Here is a 17862-nt window from a genome sequence, read left to right as displayed (position 1 = left end):
TTTACCCACACAGCGCCCTGCTGTGGGCATCATCCTTCTCTGTCGTCTCCTGTCCTCTGGCCGACTTTGCCCCCAGCCCGATGTCCTGCCAGGGGGGACGGTCACAGCGGCGTGAGCCCTGACTCCTGTCTGGTCCCCCCTCCCCTCCAAGCTATAACCCCCGTCAACCTGGGGGAGTCCCACGAAGGGAATCGGGGTCCCACCCTTCCTGATCAGAAAGCCAAAATTGAGGATGGTCATGTGGCCAACTCAAGGTCACCCAGCAAGGTGGCTAGACCCCCAGCCTGGCTCTATTTTCTCATCCCCTCCTCCTACCCCGCTTCACACCCCCTCTCCCTGCTCACATCCTTGGGGTTGGGGTTGGTGGGGGACAGCCCCCGGAGAAGCCGGCTCAAAAGCGCCGGAAAGTCAAACGCCGTTTGATTCTGCCTTCGGGGCCTCTAATTGCTATTCCTGACACAGTCTGTAATTAGAAGGTCCCTTTCAAATATTTATACCTCAGACACCAAGTATTTATCCGACAGGGAAAGGACTCGGATTTGATGAGATCTGTCAACAGCTCATCTTGGAGCTGGGAATTGCCTCGCGGCTGACAGAAAACAGGACAATTACCCGATGTGCTCCCTGGCGGTCCCCAGGGACGCTGCCTTGTCGCTGATCTGAGAGGGTGGGGGATGAGGGGAGGGTGGATCGTGTGAACGCGCTTCAGGAGGGAGGGAGGACGGAGTTCAACAGGTCTGTGTTGGGGGACACAGCCAGTGTCGGAGAGGGGCGGGAACAGAAGGCTGCAGGCCCCTGTGGCCATCAGGGGCTTTGCCTTGTTGGCTCCAGGCCTCAGTTTCCCCATCTGGAAAATGGGCTAATGGTGATTCCATGAAGAGACTCCTGTGCCACCCTGAGCCAGGAGCCCCTGTGATGGCGCCAAGGCAGAAATGAGCCACTGAGTGGCTCTCAGCAAGCTCGTCCCTTCTCTGTGCCTCGGTTTCCCCATCCATAAAAGAAGGAGGCCAGGTGGGTCTTCCTATTAGAAACCTCAGTTTTCAAATGAGGAAACCGAGGCACAGAGAGTGGAAAGTTTTGTGCCCGGCCCCACTCCTTGCCCTTCAAGCTGTGACCCCCTGCCCAACTTGGGGGAGCCCAGAGAAGGGAACCTGGGGTCTCTTCCTTCCTGACCACCCGTCTCTCACTCTGATGGCTAGGGGGAACTGAGCAAGCCCCCGCTTACGGGGAAGGAAAAAATGGTTTTGTTCTAGAATTGGCCAATGGCACCTTTTTCTCTCTCACCCCCCAAACCTCTCAGTGTCCTCGCCCCCCGGAGCAACGGCAGCTGCCAAGGGGCAGCCAGGACAGGCGAGAACCCTCTGTCTTCTGCCCCCCTTCCCCTGTCCCCCCCAAGAAGCCACAAAGGGACAGATGATGAGGCCACGCGCCAGGCACAGATACCATCTTTCCCCCGGCCAGCTGCCCCAACCCCTCCCCCCACCGCGCAATTAGTCCCCTGGGGAGGGGGACAGAGGGGGAGGGGAAGCCAGGTCCCCATCCTCCCTTTCCCGCCTCCCCCTCCTTTCCGCGGAGACAATATCAATTTTAGCCGCTGACCTCTCCAACAATTTCCACCTCCCCATCTCCTGGAGACCCCGGTTCAATTTCATCCCTCGACAGTGGTCACTGTCACCTCCTCTACTGGTTAATTTCGCCCCCTTCCCGCGGTCAAGTCCAGCCCCCCCATTTCCCGGCCAATTTCCCCTCCCCTTCCCCCCCCGCCCCTCCTTGGCCCGGCTCGCTGTTCCCGGAGCAGTGTCCCCTGTCCCACCTCCCGCGCTCCTCGCTCGCTCCGGCAGGTCTCGGTCCTCCGGGTCCGTCTCCAGCTGCCGGCGGGCCCGGCCCGGCGACTCCCGCCCCCACCCCCTCCCTCCCCAGAACAGCTGAAGGTCTCAGTCACCTCGGAGGGGCGCGCAGGGGAGGGGAGGTGGCGGAGGACGCAGCGGAGTGGGAGGCGGGGAAGCCTTGACGCTGCCGCCCGGGACGCTGCCCAGGGCTGGTGGGGACGGGGGCGTCCGCCTGCGCGCCCCCTCCCCAAAGTCCCCCATCCAGGCCGCGCACCCGCGGCAGCGGGTAAATTCTCTCCGAGAGCGTAAAGAAGGATTGGAGGAGGTTTTTACTTCCCTTTGTGCCGGTGGCTGCGGCCGGATCGAGGCGGCCGGGCCGGGGGCCGTGGGACTGGGACTTCCCCCCGAGCCCAGAGGAGCGCAACAAAGGATGCGCGCTGCGGGGGTCACCGTCCCCGCTGCCCAACTTTGCGCGCGGTGCCCGCGCCCCGGGGGAGCCCGCGCACTGCTGCGCTGAGAACCCAGGCGTCCGGGCCGAGCGAGGGCTGGGGGCGTCCCCGGCCTCGGGCCCCACGAAAGGGACGCCGGAGCTTCCCGGAGGCGGCGGGCGGCTGAGCCGCGCACCAACACCGCTCTGCCCGCGGAAACTCCGCGCGCTTCCGCGGATGCCCCTCGCCCCGGCCCCCGCGCTCGGCGTTCAGGGCCCTGCGGGGCGCCCCCTTTCCCCGCGGTCCTTCCTACGCCGGGCTAAGCTGGCCTTCCTCCCCCTCCGTCCTCTGTCGCCTCCTTTTCCTGCCCGTCTGCCACCTCTTCTTTCCCCCCCTGTCCATGCGGAACCCGGCTCCTGAGCACACCTGACCTCTCTCCTCCTCTCCTCTCCTTCCTCTCTCCCTCCTTTTCCTCCTTGGGGAAGGGCGCCCCGAAAAGGGCATGCGGGTCCCCGTGTGACCGTGGCCAGTCGGGGTGACACACGCCCAAATGGCCAAGTGGCTACGGGACTACCTGAGCTTTGGCGGACGGAGGCCGCCCCCGCAGCCACCCACCCCGGACTACAGCGACAGCGACATCCTGAGAGCCTACCGCGCGCAGAAGAACCTGGACTTCGAGGACCCCTATGAGGACGCCGAGAGCCGCTTGGAGCCGGAGCCCGTGGGCCCTGGGGACTGCAAGGGCCCCGGCGGTGATGCCAAGTACGACTCCCCGAAGCACCGGCTCATCAAGGTGGAGGCAGCGGACATGGCCAGGGCCAAGGCCCTGCTGGGCAGCTCGGGGCAGGAGGTGCGTGGCTGGGTGGCCCCTGGAGGGGCTGGGGAGGGCGGGCTGGGCTCCCCAGGTCGTGGGGAGCTGGTTTCATGTGTGATCCCAGGGGAGGCCTGGGCACCCCACAGACACTTCCCAGTCCCCCCTCAGCTTGGTGGAGTTTGACATCTGTCCCTTTTCCATGCATAGCCCTGGTCGTCCTCCTGTCGCTCTGATGGGCCCTGTTTTGTCTCTGTCTTCCTGGTCTCTGGCCGTCCCCACCCGCCAGCCCCTCCCCTCAGCGTCATTGGCTCTTGGTGGCTCTTGGGATCTTCCTAAAACAGATCCAAGGAAGTCACTCCCCTGCTGGGCACCATGACTCTGCCCTTCCTGCTGGTGTCATCCCCATTTCACGGAGGTGGAAACTGAGGCTCACAGAAGAGCTGTGACTCACCCAAGGTCACAGGGCTTCAGTTCACTAAGATTTGAACCCGGCCCTGGGTCCGATGCTGGTCAAGACATTCCCTAGAGGACTGGGGAGTCGACCCCAAAGCCTCGGCAGAGACATGGCGGAAGGATTTGGGGAGGGGTCCCAGAGGAGGCTGTGCTGGGTAGTGATTAGCTAAGAGGGGGCAGGGACTCAGGGGAAGCCGTCAGCTGGGGATCAAACTCTGCCTCTCACAACCTAGCTCTGTGACTCTGCGCGAATCACTTACCCTCTCCGTGCCTTGGTTTTCCTCATCTGTAGAACGGGTATCATAATGTACCTACGGAGTGCCGGTATCACAAATAAATGTAGGCAAAGCATTTAGAACAGTGTTGGCGTCCGATAAACATTGAAGTGGCTGAAGGAGGGAGGCAGGTGTCCGTGTTGGGTAGAATCAGAGTGGCACGGAGGGAGACAGCAGGGGGAGCTGGCATCTCTCTGGGAATGCTGTGGGTGGCAGAGTGGACTCCCTCTCCCCCAAAAATACAACTGCCTGGAGGAGACGTGTCGGATGGCCCAGAGCGGACAGGCGAGGGGTGTAACATCACCTTGGTCCCTCTGAGCACTTTGTCCTCCCAACTTCTCTTCCCAGGCGGAAGTCGACACGGAGTATTCAGACCCCTTCGATGCCCAGCCTCATCGCCCGTCCCCAGATGATGGCTACATGGAACCCTATGACGCGCAGCGGGTCTTGAGCGGTGAGTGGCCAGGGCTTGGGGGATGGTGACAGGGTCCCAAGCGGGAGTGGGAGCTGACCGGTGTCCTCGGCCTCCCAGAACTGCCATGCAGAGGGGTGCAGCTGTACGATACTCCTTATGAAGAGCAGGACCAAGAGATAGGGGACGGGCCCCCTTCCGGGCAGAAGCCTCAGCAGAGCCGGCTGCCGCAGGAGGACGAACGGCCAGCGGAGGAGTATGACCAGCCCTGGGAGTGGAAGAAAGACCACATCTCCAGGGCATTTGCAGGTGCTTGTCTGACCCTGAACGCCCTGTCCCTCCATCTCCTCATCTGGTCACCTCCCCTGCTTCAACTTACAAAGTAGAATCCAATCACCTGCCACTTTGGTACTTTACTAATTAATTCTCACTGGAGTGTGAATGACTGATAGTCACAAATTCTTCCACCCAGGAGACCTTGTTTCTTCCTTGGAAACGGAAGTGCTTTTTAGAGTGGAATGGAACCTCATTTTGCTTAGTGTAGTGCAGGGGGAAGAATATGGCTTTGGTGTCATACCAGACCCGGGTTTGTGTCACTTGGGCAAAACACTTTATCTCCTTGAGTCTCAGTTGCGTTCTCTGTAAAATGGGGATCAGGATAGCACCTACTGACCAGGGTGGTTGGAAAGCGAGTGCTAGAAAGGGCTCAATGACACAGGAGCTTTGGGGAGGGGAGGGCAGCATTTTTCAGAGCTGTCACTTGGATCCACTTGAAGTCAATTCCCAGTTGAATCAGGTGAGCTTGGGGAAGTCTCTGAACCTTAGTTTCTTCTTCTGTAAAAGGGGCCATGGTAAGATCAACTTTAAGAAGTAAAATAACTGAGACCAGGAAAAGTAGTGCCAGCATGACTCTGCCCCAGAAGTTTGCATGACTGGGAGGGGACTTGGGGCTCAGTGCCTTGGTCCACCTGTCACCAAATCCCATTAGGGGTGATTTTCTAGCCCTATGACTGCCTCAGTAAGGGCGGGACCCTAGAAGGGAATTCAGGAGTAAGGGACCCCTACTTGGAAACCTCTAACCTACCCCTCTAGCCACACCCCCTGCTCTCTGATTTGCTGCTCATGGCACTGCCCCGCCCCTTCCACGCCGCCCCAGGTTTGATGAATGAACACACCCCTGGCTTCTGAAGGGCAATTGGTTGCTCCTGGTGCTAATCCTGCCCCAAGTTAGCCCCTCCTCTTCTGGGCTCTGATAGGTTGCTCCAAACTGGCCCCACCTTCCTACTGAAATGCCATTGGCTGGCCCCTGCCCCGCCCCCAGGAGGTAGGCTAGACTCAACCCTTTCCTCGTTAACCCTCCCCCTCCAGTGCAGTTTGACAGTCCGGACTGGGAAAGGACCCCAGGCTCAGCCAAGGAGCTCCGGAGACCCCCTCCCAGGAGCCCCCAGCCCGCGGAGCGCGTGGACCCGGACCTGCCCCTGGAGAAACAGCCGTAAGTGGGGAGGCTGAAGGTGGAAAAGCCCCCTCGAACCTCTCTTATCTGTAGACTCCACCTTCTCCACTAGGGGAACTGGAAGACTTTGATTCATTCATTCACTTCACTCATTCCTTCAACTAATCTTTACTGGGCGCCAGCACCTGCTACGTGCCACACACTCAGCTAGACACAAAAGCAGAATCAGATGGGGTCCCTTTCCCTGGTGGTATCAGGTTCCGTGTTCAAAACCCTGCTCTGCATCTCCTGGCTGTGTGGCCTGGGGCAAGTCACTTAACCTCTCTGAGCCTCAGGCTTGAAATCCCCAAGATGGTGCCTGGCTCAAACAGAGTGAAAGGATCATTCTCACCCTCAGGAGATCTTAGGATGGAACTGGGGAGAGCAGGATTTTGGGGATGAGAAGTTTATTCTCTTTTCAGTTTTCTTTAAATACAAACAACAGGCAAGTGTCTGGTGCGCCTCTGTCTTTGACACCTTGCTGGCAACTGCTCACCTGTCTTTGAGCGCATGAAAGAAAAACATTAAGTAACGAATGGTACAGGTGGGTGGGAAGACAGGCTGTAGCATAACTCATGAACGTGATTGGAGTTGGGGAGGAAGGAGGGGTGCTGATGACACCTGGGGACCCAGCCAGGTAGGCTGTAAACATCAAGGTCAGGTGTACCTGCTCAATTGGAGGTAGCAGCTCGCCCTTTGACCTGGGCTCAGCTACCCCCCAAGGACAACCATGTCTGCCCAATAACCAGGCTCCTCCTGGAAAAGCCAAGGGAATTTTCCTGGCTTGTTGGCCTGGACGTCACAAGCTCTTGCTCTTGTGTGTCTGGTTGTGCATGGACCCGAACGACCCCGGAGTGTGTTTGAAGGGGAATGGCCCTTCCTGAGACATCTGCCCCCACCCACCCCCTAGGTGGTTTCATGGCCCACTGAACCGGGCAGATGCTGAGAACCTTCTAGCGCTCTGCAAGGAAGGCAGCTACCTTGTGCGGCTCAGTGAGACCAGCCCCCAGGACTGCTCCCTGTCCCTCAGGTGAGACCCCAGCGTCACAGGGACAGAGGGGCACACGATTGCATGTGTCACCCTTTTGGGTTAATTCAGTGGGAGCAAAGGGGTGTGGCTCCAGCAGCCAGCGGGCAGGGTTTTAGGGCAGTGGGTGGGGCTTCTAAGACCAGGGGCGGGGCTTCCAGGGAGGCCACTGGGAATGAGCTCCACGTCATCAGAGACATACAAGAAGATGGAGTGGACGCCATACAGGAGATCCAGGACTTGGGTAAGATGGGGAACTAGGTGTACAAGGTTCTTTTGGTCTTCCCTGGTGCAAACGTTGAAGAATATCCGTTTGTGTCTGTCTGAAGCTAGAATCTGGGTGGCTAGTGGCCCTATAAGCATTTGAGTTTGAGACCCTGTATGGGCTTTGGGGGCAGGCCCAAATCCTAACTCCATCCCTTTCTAGCTGTGTGGCCTTAGCTAAGTTACTCAACCTCTCTGGGCCTCGATTTCCTTATCTGTAAAACGAGGGTAATAATAGCATCCACTTTTTGTTGGTACTGCAATGATTAGATGACAAGAATAGGTGAAAATAAAATGTTGAGAATAGTGCCTGGGAAACAGGAGGTGCTTAATTAATGTTAATATTCATGCTAAAATGATTCCCAGGTTCTAGGTCATTCTATCCACCTGAATAGAAAGGGGTTGACTAGTGGGGGACTGGGAGGGGTGGTACAAGGGATCAGAAAGTTTGTGGAGAAAGTAGGGCAAGTCTGGGGGTGCTGATAGGTTCCTGGCCATTATGGTCTGTCCCTTCATTGAATAAACATTAATTGAGCACCTACTGTGTTCCAGGCCATATTCGTGGTGCTCTGGCCATGCCAGAGAGAGATGATCTCAGACAGAGACACAGGGTCAGACCCCGAGGAGGCAGTGGGACTCAGTGTGAGTAGCAGTCAAGGGAGACATCTCTGAGGAGGTGACACACCAGCTGAGCTGTGAGCAAATCAAGCGAAAGAGTGCACAGGGGTGGAAAGTGCCATGCAATGGTGTCCCCTCTGGGGTCCCCTCCTGATTGCACCAGGATTCGGGGCCGATTCTGCTGCACCCCATGGCAACGACTAAGAACTAGGCTTTAGAGGGGGCAGAAAAACATACAAAGGCAGGGACAGAGAGGTGGCACCTGATCCTCCCACATCTGCGGAGAGGCGGGCACTGTGTCTGCCATCCCGTTGCAGGAGAGGAACCTCCACCCCAGCCTGCCTTCCTGGGGCGGTCTGGGAGCCAACAGCTTGGCACCAAGCGCCACTTAGCAGAGATGTCAGGGATGCCCGTGCCCGGCCCCGGGCACCGTGGGGGGTGGACAGCGCGGGTGGGTCTGGGGTGCTCAAGGCTCCCTTTGACCTCTGCCCCCAGGAGCAGCCAGGGCTTCCTGCATCTGAAGTTCGCGCGGACCCGGGAGAACCAGGTGGTGCTGGGCCAGCACAGCGGGCCCTTCGCCAGTGTCCCCGAGCTGGTCCTGCATTACAGCTCGCGCCCGCTGCCCGTGCAGGGCGCCGAGCACCTGGCCCTGCTCTACCCAGTCGTCACGCAGACCCCCTGACGGGGACCCTCTGCCCCCTTCTGGGCTCTAGGGCCCAAGATTGTGTCTCTTCTGGCCTGAAAATAAATAAGTTATTGTCTGTTCCAAGTGTCCTTTTTGGGCTGCAGCGAGGCAGAGATCCCGGGCTCTTGGCAAGAGAGCCACAGGTGTGTGTCCCCGTCTGTGGAATGGTCACTGTGGGTGTCCGGTGGGGGCACTGACGGGGGCCCCATCAGAGGTATGAGGGGGCGAGTGAGACCCTTGGAGGGGCAGAGGTGACCCCAGCTCTTTGTGTCGGGGATGGAGGCTGGAGCCGGAATCTCACACAGGCAGAGCTGGAGACGGAGCTAGGAGGCAGCTAAAGACCCGCGGACAGCAGACGCGACAAAAGACACCCTCAGACGCAAAGATGGAGAAAGGGGGGGGGGGGGGAGACGAGGCGCTCAGGCCAGCCCCACCCCCTCCTCACTGGCAGTGTGGTTTGATCTGCAGAAAGGACATCTGTCCCCATGGAAACAGCAGAAGTGGGGGAGGGGAGGCTGGCCCAGCTGGTGTCACTTGAAGGTGACAGTCGGGCAGGAGACCCTGGGGGGCTGGGAAACACCACGGGACCCCTGACTTCCTCACTGCCCCCCCACCTCCAGGCCTGCCCAGGGTTGGGGGGAGAGGCTGGCTGGGGAGGGGGCTTCCAGCCTGGGCGTTGCTTGGAGGCCCCCACAGGTATGGGGGGGAGCTGGTGAGCCCCCAGAGCCCCCTCATCCCAGGGGCCTCTCCAGTGGGCTCTGGGATTCCCAGATGACCCCTCACATCTCTTCGTACCCCCAAATTGCCACACACTCCAGCTTTGCCTTCCTCACGGGTCTTTATTGGGTGTTCAGGGAAGGGGGATGTATCGTCATAGAAATCAGGAGAGGGGTCTCAGGACAGGGCTGTGTGTCCCCCTCCCTCGGAGCAGTCATACCATCACGTAGTCACCGGCGGTGGGGTCTTCTTTGTGTTCCCCGGGGTCTCTGACTCCTGCCCCACTTCAGGGAACCCTCTTGGCCTTGGCTGCCCAGCGGGGCCTGGGCCGGGAGAGACCCTGGCCATGGGGACGTAGTGACTGGACTCCGGGCTGGGGCAAGGTTTGGGGGCTGGACTCGGGTAGTGGGGGACAGGCTGGGGAAAAGAGGTTGAATAGACGCTCTGGCCTTTCTGGTCCTTCCCGGGGGTGGCCGGCACCTTCCTCTCTCCAGGCCCAGCCTCATTCTTCTTTGGGGCGCCGCGGGGCCGGAACAGGACGTTGCTGTACAGTGGATTTCCTAGGGGGCAGTGGGGGACAGTCACTTGAGAGAGCCTGGCGCTCTCCGGCCCACTTCTATTTCTGGAAAACACGAGTGTGGGGGCCAGGCTTCGCCATCGCCGCGGAGCCCACCTTCCGTCCTTCCCAAGACCGGATGGGGGGTGTGGGGTGCGGGGCCAATGTGGTCGGTCCTTGGCAAGCAGCTGCAGTTCCCGCGTCCGCCACGCGAGGTCGCCCGCGGGCAACCCGTCCGCCCGCCGCGCGCTTACCTGGGCGGTCACCTGCGTCCCTTCCCCGTCGCTGGCGGCGGCGGTGGCAGCCCCAGATCCCAGCGCCCAGCGTGATCGCGGCCATGGCCCCAACCATCGGCAGCACATAGAGCAGTCCTGGGGTGGGGTGGGGGACAAGGCGGTGTGAGCGGGAGGGGCGCACAGGGTGGGGGGGCTCTGGGGGAGGGACACGCGAGTGGGGCTCACCTGGGAAGCTGGAGCTCAGGTTCGTGTTCGGCGTGGGGTCTGCAGAGAAGAAATCTATGTCGCGGGAGGGTGTCCCCACCTTCGGGTCCTGCCTCCTGCACCCTCCGAGGTCAGAGCTCCCTCTCACCCCGTGTGGGACCTCAGTGTTCCTGTTCTGCTTGGCTGTGTGCCTTCAGGCAGGTGCTCACTCTGAACCCCGGTTTCCTCTTCCGAAAAATGAGGCTCGCCATTTCTATCTTTTTGGGTTACTGTGTAATAACTGCCAATGGATATTTTATGGTTTGGGTGTTTAGAGACTGGGTCTCACGCTGTCGCCCAGGCTGGAGTGTAGTGGTGTCATCATAGCTCACTGCAACCTTGAACTAACTGGGCTCAAGCGATCTTCCCAAGTAGCTGGGACCACAGGTACGCGCCACCACTCCTGGCTATTTCTTTTCTTTTCTTTCTTTTTCTTTTTCTTGCTTTTTTTTTTTTTTTTTTGGTAGAGACAGGAGTCTCACTATGTTGCCCAAGTTGGTCTTGAACTTCTGGCCTCAACAGATCCTCCCGCCTAAGCCTTCCAGAATGCTGGGATTACAGGCGTGAGCCACCACACTTGGCCATGCCTCCTGTTTTTCAACCCTCTACTCTATGCCAAGCCTATTTTTCATATGGGGAAACTGAGGCTCAGACTGTCATCTAACTCATTTGTCTGGGGTCCCACACCCCAGGAGGCAGCAGGGAGCTCCCCCCTCCTTCCCTGTTTCAGAAAAAAGCATGCTTCCACCAGCCTGAACATTTGTGTCTTGCTGAATAATTGGCATCACAGATATGAAAGAGCCACTCGTGTTTATTGAGCACTTACTATGTCCCAGGCCCTATACTAAGCACTTTAGCCATAACCACTCTAAATCCACCCAACCTGGCAAGAAAAGCACTATTAGCTGTATTTTCGCAGCTGAGCCAACAGGCACAGAGAGGTCAAATTATTTGTCCAAGGTCACACAGCAAGTAAATGACAAGGAGGCTTGAATTCCGGTCTGTGTAACTTACATGAACCCTAGCCAAAGGCTCTGAATGCTGTGACTAAAATAAGGTCCAGCACCCACGACGCCTTCATCTTGCAGCTGCTGGGGTTGGCAGGGGGTCCCTGGAGGCTGCCTGGCTGCTGTTCCGGGGGTGGGGGTGGGGGGCAGGGAGGCCAGCTGTGCAGAGCTGGACGGGCGCCAGCTCCCTTATCCCTAGCAGCTGCCAACGCACAGCCTGGTGTCTCTGCTCCCCCGCCTCTGCTAATTGCTAATTGGCCCCCTTGACATTGGAGGGGTGCGGGGGCGGGAGAACAGTCATAACACACCGCCCTTGAGGCAGGCAGCCACGGCCGGGTCCTGCCCGCTGGAGAGGAGTGTGGGTGCCTCTTGGGGCTGGGATCCAGGTGCTCTGTTCTGCCAGATGGAGGCTGAGCACGTGCCCCAGGCCAGCAGGAACCACCTATGGGCAGGGTCCTCAGCCTGGGGCAGCTTGGTCCCCCACACCTGCACGGGTTTGGCCCATAAGGGGTGTCATGGTAGAGTGGCAGGAGCGCGTGAGCCGGGCTCTAGAGGAACGGGCTGCATCTCTGCCTTGTGTACTGCACGGGACACATCTCGGCCCCCTCCCGGCCTCAGCTTTCTCATCTGTAAAATGAGACGGCCAGCTTTGCTGACCTGGAAAGTTCCTTCTGGCTTTGAGAGTGGATGGCTTTCTTTCTTTCTTGTTTTTTTCCTTAGAGACCAGGTTTCCCTGCTCTGTCACCCAGGCTGGAGTGCAGTGATGCAATCATAGCTCACTGCAGCCTCCAACCCCTGGGCTCAAGCGATCCTCCTGCCTCAGCCTCCTGAGTAGCTGGGACCACAGGTGTGTGCCACCATGCCCAGCTAATTTTTTGTAGAGATGGGGTCTCACTGTGTTGCCTAGGCTGGTCTTGAACTCCTGGCCTCAAGCGATTCTCCCACCTCGGCCTCCTGAAATGCTGGAATTACAGGTGTGAACCACTGTGCCCAACCTAAGAGTGGCTGGCTTTCAATTCTGGATTCTAGAATTCTAGAATTCCCTGCCCTTATACATTCTGAGATTGCAAAATTCTAAACGTCTATATAAAGTATTTAAGACACCGCAATTCTAAGGTTCTAGGATTGTCTGTTCCTTTATTTCAGTATTTCTCAACCTTCTTTTCATTATCTGTCCCCAGGGAGACTTTTTAGATGTTTTTGAAATCTTAATCTGTTCCCCCATGAAATTTTAATACCATAGAAATATTGTAAATCTGCTTATGTTCGATATGTGTATCTAAGCTTTATACATAAAGAGAGTAAGGTTTGGTTTTGTTTTGGCTTTTTTTTTGCCTCCCAAGAACCAATATTCACCTCCTTAGGGACAAGACATGCTTTAATTCTAAGAGCCTAGAATTTTCTGTTCTTATGATGCTAGAACTGCAAGGTTGTATTTTGTGGTTCGAGATTCTAGAATCGTCCCAGGTACAATGGAAAAGTACACATATGTTCATGAAAAGACAAGCCCTGGAATGTGTGTGGCAGCCGCCCAAATGCCCACCAACAGGACATTGGGATTGACCATGGCGGTAGGGGCACGTGCTGGAATATTCTACAGCAAGGAAAAAGAATGAACCACTGCTCCGTGCAGCCACATAAATGAATCTCCCAGACACCAAGCCGGACACAACAGGGGATCCCCGTGCCTGCCCAGCACGCACAGTCCCCGCTGTCAGTGACTCCCTTTAAATGAAATATGCAACCAGGCCAAACAGGTCTATGCTGGTAGAATTCAGGACAGCGGAGGAGGAGGGGAGCAGCTGTGAGGGGGGCTCAAGCGGGATCTTTGGGGGGCTGGAAATATTGATGTTCTTGAGCTGGGAGGGGGTCGCGGGGTGTGTTCAGGTTGCACAAATCTACCTAGCTGGACGCAATATATGCATTCATCTGTACGCAAGACATGCTTCAATAATAAAAAGATTCTGGAATTGTTTTGATCAAAACTCCAAAATTAGGCCGGGCGCGGTGGCTCTCGCCTGTAATCCCAGCACTCTGGGAGGCTGAGGTGGGAGGATCACTTGAAGTCAGGAGTTCGAAACCAGCCTGAGCAAGAGCGAGACCCCATCTCTACTAAAAATAGAAAAATTAGCCGGATGTGGTGGCACACGCCTGTGGTCCCAACTACTCGGGAGGCTGAGGCAGGAGGATCACTTGAGCCCAGGAGTTGGAGGCTGCAGTGAGCTATGATGATGCCACTGCACAGGTGACAGAGTGGGACCCTGTCTCGGAAAAAAAAAAAAAAACACCTCCAGAATTATATGTTCTCAAGAGTACTTATGATGGCGATATTTTTGGAACAGAGCTCAGCAAACTAGAGCCCATGAGCCAAATTCGGCCCACTGCCTGTGTTTTTAAATAAAGTTTTATTGGAAACCAGCCACCAGAATTCACTGACATATTGCCTATGGCTGCTTTCTTGCCACAGTGGAGTAATAGCAGCAGAGACCATGTGCTCCACAAAGCAGAAAATATCCACTGCGAGGCCCTTTCCAGAATGTTTGCCAAGCTCCAGGCTAGAATGCTAAGTTCTAGACCAGGTTCTGTGATTCCAGACTTTAATGTTCTCAACTTAGCAGGATTTCTGTTCCTAAGAGTCTGATGTGAAGAATTTAGAGTTTTATGTTTCTAGGAGTTTAAGATTCAAGTCTTTTTTTGTTGTTTTTTGAGACAGAGTCTCGCTCTGTCACCCAGCTGGAGTGCAGTGGCGTCATCATAGTTCATTGCAGCCTCCAACCCCTGGGCTCAAGCGATCCTCCTGCCTCAGCCTCCAGAGTAGCTGGGACTACAGGCATGCGCCACCACGCCTGGCTAAGAGAGTCAAGAGTCTTAAGATTCTCGAATCTTCCCCACTCCACCTCCCTCTCTCTCTGTGGGCTGTCATACCTGCATCCACTAGAAGCCGCGTCCCGTTGCCATTGGCCCGGTCCAACTCAGGAATCTCCATGACTGCCCAGCACACGTAGTCCCCACTGTCACTGAGGGTCACATGGTCCAGCCACAGGGTAAGAACGCCAGGTGCGTGCCAGGAGAGCTGGCCCCGGGGCCCGCAGACCTCCAGGCTTAGGCTGTCATTGGTGATGTATGGCTCACACAAGATGTCACCGTCCTTTGTCCACCCAACCCGGAGTTGTTCCCAGGCCTGAGCCTGTGCCACTTGGCAGGCCAGGGTCACCTGAGTGCCCTGCTGAACCCGCAGCAACTTGGGCTCCTGGTGCACGTGCAGGCTTGCGGCTCCTTGCAGGGCTGGGAGAGAGAAGAGGTGGATGAAACCTTTCTTAGTGTGTGCATGTGTGTACATGTGTGTGTGTGCGTGTGTGTAACTCACCCCCTACTGAGCCTACAGTAAGAGTTTGAGACTGCACCGTCTGCATGACCTTTAGAAGGTCACTTCTCGCTGAGGCTCAACAAGCCCATCTGTAAAATGGGTATAACTAGCTCAGCTCTTGTGCAATTTTGAGACGGACTCCAGCTCTCAGCAACACAAATGTCACCTAGTGTGTGCCACGCCCTATGCTGAGTTCAGTGGACACAAACACAGTGGTGGCCAAAACAGACAAAAATCCCTGCCCTTGGCTGGGTGCACCTGTAGTCCCAGCTACTCGGGAGGCTGAGGCAGGAGGATCGCTTGAGCCCAGGAGTTCAAGGCTGTGGTGAGCTGTGATCGCGCCACCTCCCTCCAGCCTGGTCAACAGAGCGAGACTCTGTCTCAAAAAAAAAAAAAAAAAAAAGGAAAAGAGAGATGAGGGAGAATCTATTAATACTTATGGAGGGTGGTTAGGGAAGGCCTCTCTCAGGTGGTAATGTTTCAGCAGGGACCTGAATGGTAAGAGGTAACCAGTGTGGGAGGGAAGGTACGGAGGAAGAGTGTTTCAGGTTTAGGGAACAGCTGGTGCAAAGGCCCTGGGGCAGGACTGTGCATGGTGTATTGGAGGCCCGTGTAGCTGGAGCAGAGTGAGCAAGGGGGTGAAAGGGAGGCGGGGAGGGCAGGGAGGTGACAAGGCAGGTTGTGAAGAGCTTTGTGGGCTGCGGGGGTGGGGTGGGGGTGGGGATATGCAGGCAGCTTACCTTGTAATCTAAGCGTGATGTGAAACTAAGGGGGACCGTGCAGGAACACAGTCCAATTTAAGTTTTAACACAACGATCCGCCTGGCTGCCATGGCGAACACGCCCTACGGAGGCGGAGGTTCAGGACCAGGCGCTGGGAGGCCAGGGAGGGGGAAGCCGGGCTGTCCAGGCTGCGGGGATGGGGCTGGGACTGGGAGAGCGGTGGTCACAGTCTCCACAGATTTCGAAGTTTGCCCCCAGAGAAGTGCAAGTGGCTGGAACTGGGGGACAGGGAAAGAGAAATGGTGGAGTATCCCCAGGTTTGCACCTGAGGATGGGTGAACAGTGGTGGCCTTGGGCCAAGACGCCACACGCTGAGGGAGGACCCGCTGGAGTAGCAGGAAAAAGCTCACTTTTGGCCATGGTGAGTCCGAGCTGCCTGTTAGCTCCCCCAGAAGGTGAGGTCCCTGTCAACTGCCTGGCATTTGCGAGGCCACTGCAGAGAGGCTGGGGAGATGGCATCCGGGAAAGGGTACCAGGCAGCCGGAACAGCAAGTGCAAAGGCCTGGAGCTTGGGTGACGCCTGCTGTGTTGGGGAAATAGAGAGAGAAAACCACGGTGGGGCGCGGTGGCTCACGCCTGTAATCCCAGCGCTTTGGGAGGCTGAGGCGGGAGGATCGCTTGAGGCCAGGAGTTTGAGGCCAGCCTGGGTAACATAGTGAGACCCTTACAAAAAAAAAATATAGCAGGGCGTGGTGGCACCTGTAGTCCCAGCTACTGGGATGAGGCTGAGGCCAGAGGATGGCCTGAGCCCAGGAATGAGTGACCTATGATCGCGCCACTGCACTCCAGCCTGGGCCACAGAGGAGACCTGGTCTCTCAAAAAGTGAAAAATACAGTAAGAGAAGAAGAAGAAAGAAAAGGCAGCTGGCGGGAGCAAGGTGGAGGGAGGGAATGGGAGGCAGAGCAGAGGCCCCTTCCTGAATCCTCCCACCCCATAAGGTTCCGAATGTCACAGGGAGATGGACCCTGTTTGGCAGAGCGGAGAGAGTGAAATTTAGAGGGGACCAGGCAGCAGGAGCGACAACAGGAGGGGCGTGCGGAGGGGAGGGAGGCCCAAGTACTCACCCCAGAGCTGCAGCAGGAGGAGCAGTGCTGTGCCCAGGGACCCCATCCCTGGCCCACCGGACCCCCTGTCCCAGCTGAATGAAGCCCATCCTCCCCCACCCCCTTCCACTCGACAGACTTCCTGCCACAATCTCCGCCCCCCACTGCAGAGGCAGATGTGACACCACCACCCAGGGCCAGACGGCACACATCTGGCCTTCCAGGCTGCTTGGGGCTCCACTTCCTGCCACCTCGTGCCTCAGTTTCCCCAAAGCGTTTCGATCTGAAAGGCAGTGTGCATATGGGAGTGGTGGTGGGGAGGGGGGATGTGTCCCAGTGAGTGTAAATCTTTCTGGATGGCTCTTCATAAACATGTCTATGAATGGGGGGGTGACAGAATGGACAAGCAGGTGGCCCAGGGTGGGCGAGAGGCCGGCGACAGAGGCCTGAGTGGGGAGGGGGGTGGATTAAATGGACAGATCCCGGCCTTGATCAGTTTGCCCCCAAAATGTCTCGCCTTGGGGCTCAGAAGAGTGGATTTCTGATGACTTTGAGTCTTACCGTAGGTGTGGGGCGTTCTCCTGTCCCCTGGGCCTGGGGAGAAGCTTGGGGGCCCCCAGTTGAGGGGTTTCCTAGGCTCTGGGGCTCCTCCCAGCCTTGCACCCCCTCACCTCCCCCAGTTGGTATGCCCCACCCTCCAGAGGACGTGGTAGACTCAGAGACCTCAGTGTCTCACACCCAACCACAGAGTGACCTCCTTCTCACTCGGAGCTGAGAAGCCAACATCTTCGAGTCATCCTCCCAACCACAGCGAGGCCCCTGTAGTGGCGCCGTCCCTGCCTGCACCTAGCCCCACTCTGTGCCCCTGAAGACTTTCTGAAGCTCGATTCAGCCCCAGGCCCTTCCGGGCTGGTGAGGGAGACAGAGCTGGACGCAGACATTCTTAGCCCTGTGGATTCTGGGCTGGCAGGGAGGCTTCTGGAGGAGGTGTTAGAGATTGAGGCTTTGTGGGATGTATAGGAGTTCGGTTGTGACGTGAAGACGGAAAGGAGGCTTTCTGGGCAAAGACCTTAGCTTTTCGGTTAATGCAAGGCGTGTGAAGGAGGGCTAGACCACTTAGCAACAGATAAGGTGTGTGGGTGAACAGGTGGGGAGACTGAGGCACAGGAGGGCTAGAGATGATGTCGAGGTCACACGAAGTGTCGGGGGTCGAGCCCCTTGTCTTCTAGCCCGGGGCCCTCTCCAGCTCAGACGTCACTCCCAGTGGGGCCTGGCGAGCCCCGGGCGCGGGAGGTCCCGGCTCCGGGCGACCACAGCCGAGAACTACATTTCCCAGCGCGCCGCGGTGGGCGCGCTTGCGCACTGCGGGCAGTGATGGGGCGCTAAGCGGGGGCGCGGCGACGACTGGGGCTCGGCGGGCCATTGGCTACCGGCAGCGTCAAAGGCAGCTTGGGGACTCGAAGAGTGAGCTGGACCCACGGTCCGGGCCGGGGGGACCTGGGCTGCAGCGATGGAAGACCAGAGGGTAGGACGGGGCGGGGCGGGGCGGGGCCCTGCAGAGAGGGTGGCCCAGGGGAGGGGACCAGGTGTTGCCGCAGCGCCCTCCCCCCTCC

The 17862-nt window shown here is 57.7% G+C and overlaps 3 protein-coding genes across 3 annotated transcripts in view; 2 read left to right on the top strand and 1 right to left on the bottom strand.

Annotated features, from left to right (window-relative positions):
• Positions 1 to 2586: 2586 nt before the first annotated feature.
• On the top strand, positions 2587 to 8372 carry SHD (Src homology 2 domain containing transforming protein D). Its single transcript, XM_012646300.1, has 6 exons — positions 2587 to 3107; positions 4148 to 4253; positions 4332 to 4520; positions 5580 to 5703; positions 6614 to 6733; positions 8108 to 8372. Exons 1-6 carry the CDS (start codon positions 2808 to 2810, stop codon positions 8292 to 8294), a joined length of 1026 nt encoding a protein of 341 aa, XP_012501754.1. The 5' UTR covers positions 2587 to 2807; the 3' UTR covers positions 8295 to 8372.
• Positions 8373 to 9236: 864 nt separating this feature from the next.
• TMIGD2 (transmembrane and immunoglobulin domain containing 2) lies at positions 9237 to 16316 on the bottom strand. Its single transcript, XM_012646135.1, has 4 exons — positions 16271 to 16316; positions 13982 to 14341; positions 9825 to 9941; positions 9237 to 9574 (listed from the first exon to the last, which is right to left on the bottom strand). Exons 1-4 carry the CDS (start codon positions 16314 to 16316, stop codon positions 9237 to 9239), a joined length of 861 nt encoding a protein of 286 aa, XP_012501589.1.
• A 1289-nt stretch (positions 16317 to 17605) lies between these two features.
• Positions 17606 to 17862, top strand: part of FSD1 (fibronectin type III and SPRY domain containing 1) — a 16362-nt gene continuing 16105 nt past the window's right edge. The window contains exon 1 of the mRNA XM_012646255.1: positions 17606 to 17774. Coding sequence (XP_012501709.1) covers positions 17760 to 17774 — 15 coding nt within the window. The 5' untranslated portion in view covers positions 17606 to 17759. The remainder of the gene's footprint in view (positions 17775 to 17862) is intronic.

This window comes from Propithecus coquereli, unplaced genomic scaffold (genome assembly GCF_000956105.1).
Source record: "Propithecus coquereli isolate 6110/MARCELLA unplaced genomic scaffold, Pcoq_1.0 Scaffold241, whole genome shotgun sequence".
NCBI lineage: Eukaryota > Metazoa > Chordata > Mammalia > Primates > Indriidae > Propithecus > Propithecus coquereli.
The sequence above is the reverse complement of the archived record's forward strand: the minus strand, read 5'-3'. Positions and strand labels throughout refer to the sequence as shown.

Excerpts from the sequence above, each read along its gene's own strand:
- SHD (XM_012646300.1), top strand. The coding sequence starts at position 2,808 with ATGGCCAAGTGGCTACGGGACTACCTGAGCTTTGGCGGACGGAGGCCG. Across the intron at positions 4,254-4,331 it reads CGCGCAGCGGGTCTTGAGCG|AACTGCCATGCAGAGGGGTG; the intron begins GTGAGTGGCCAG and ends TCGGCCTCCCAG. Across the intron at positions 4,521-5,579 it reads CATCTCCAGGGCATTTGCAG|TGCAGTTTGACAGTCCGGAC; the intron begins GTGCTTGTCTGA and ends CTCCCCCTCCAG.
- TMIGD2 (XM_012646135.1), bottom strand. The coding sequence starts at position 16,316 with ATGGGGTCCCTGGGCACAGCACTGCTCCTCCTGCTGCAGCTCTGGG. Across the intron at positions 14,342-16,270 it reads CCTCCTGCTGCAGCTCTGGG|CCCTGCAAGGAGCCGCAAGC; the intron begins GTGAGTACTTGG and ends TCTCTCTCCCAG. Across the intron at positions 9,942-13,981 it reads GCGGCTTCTAGTGGATGCAG|GACTGCTCTATGTGCTGCCG; the intron begins GTATGACAGCCC and ends ACCCCACCCCAG.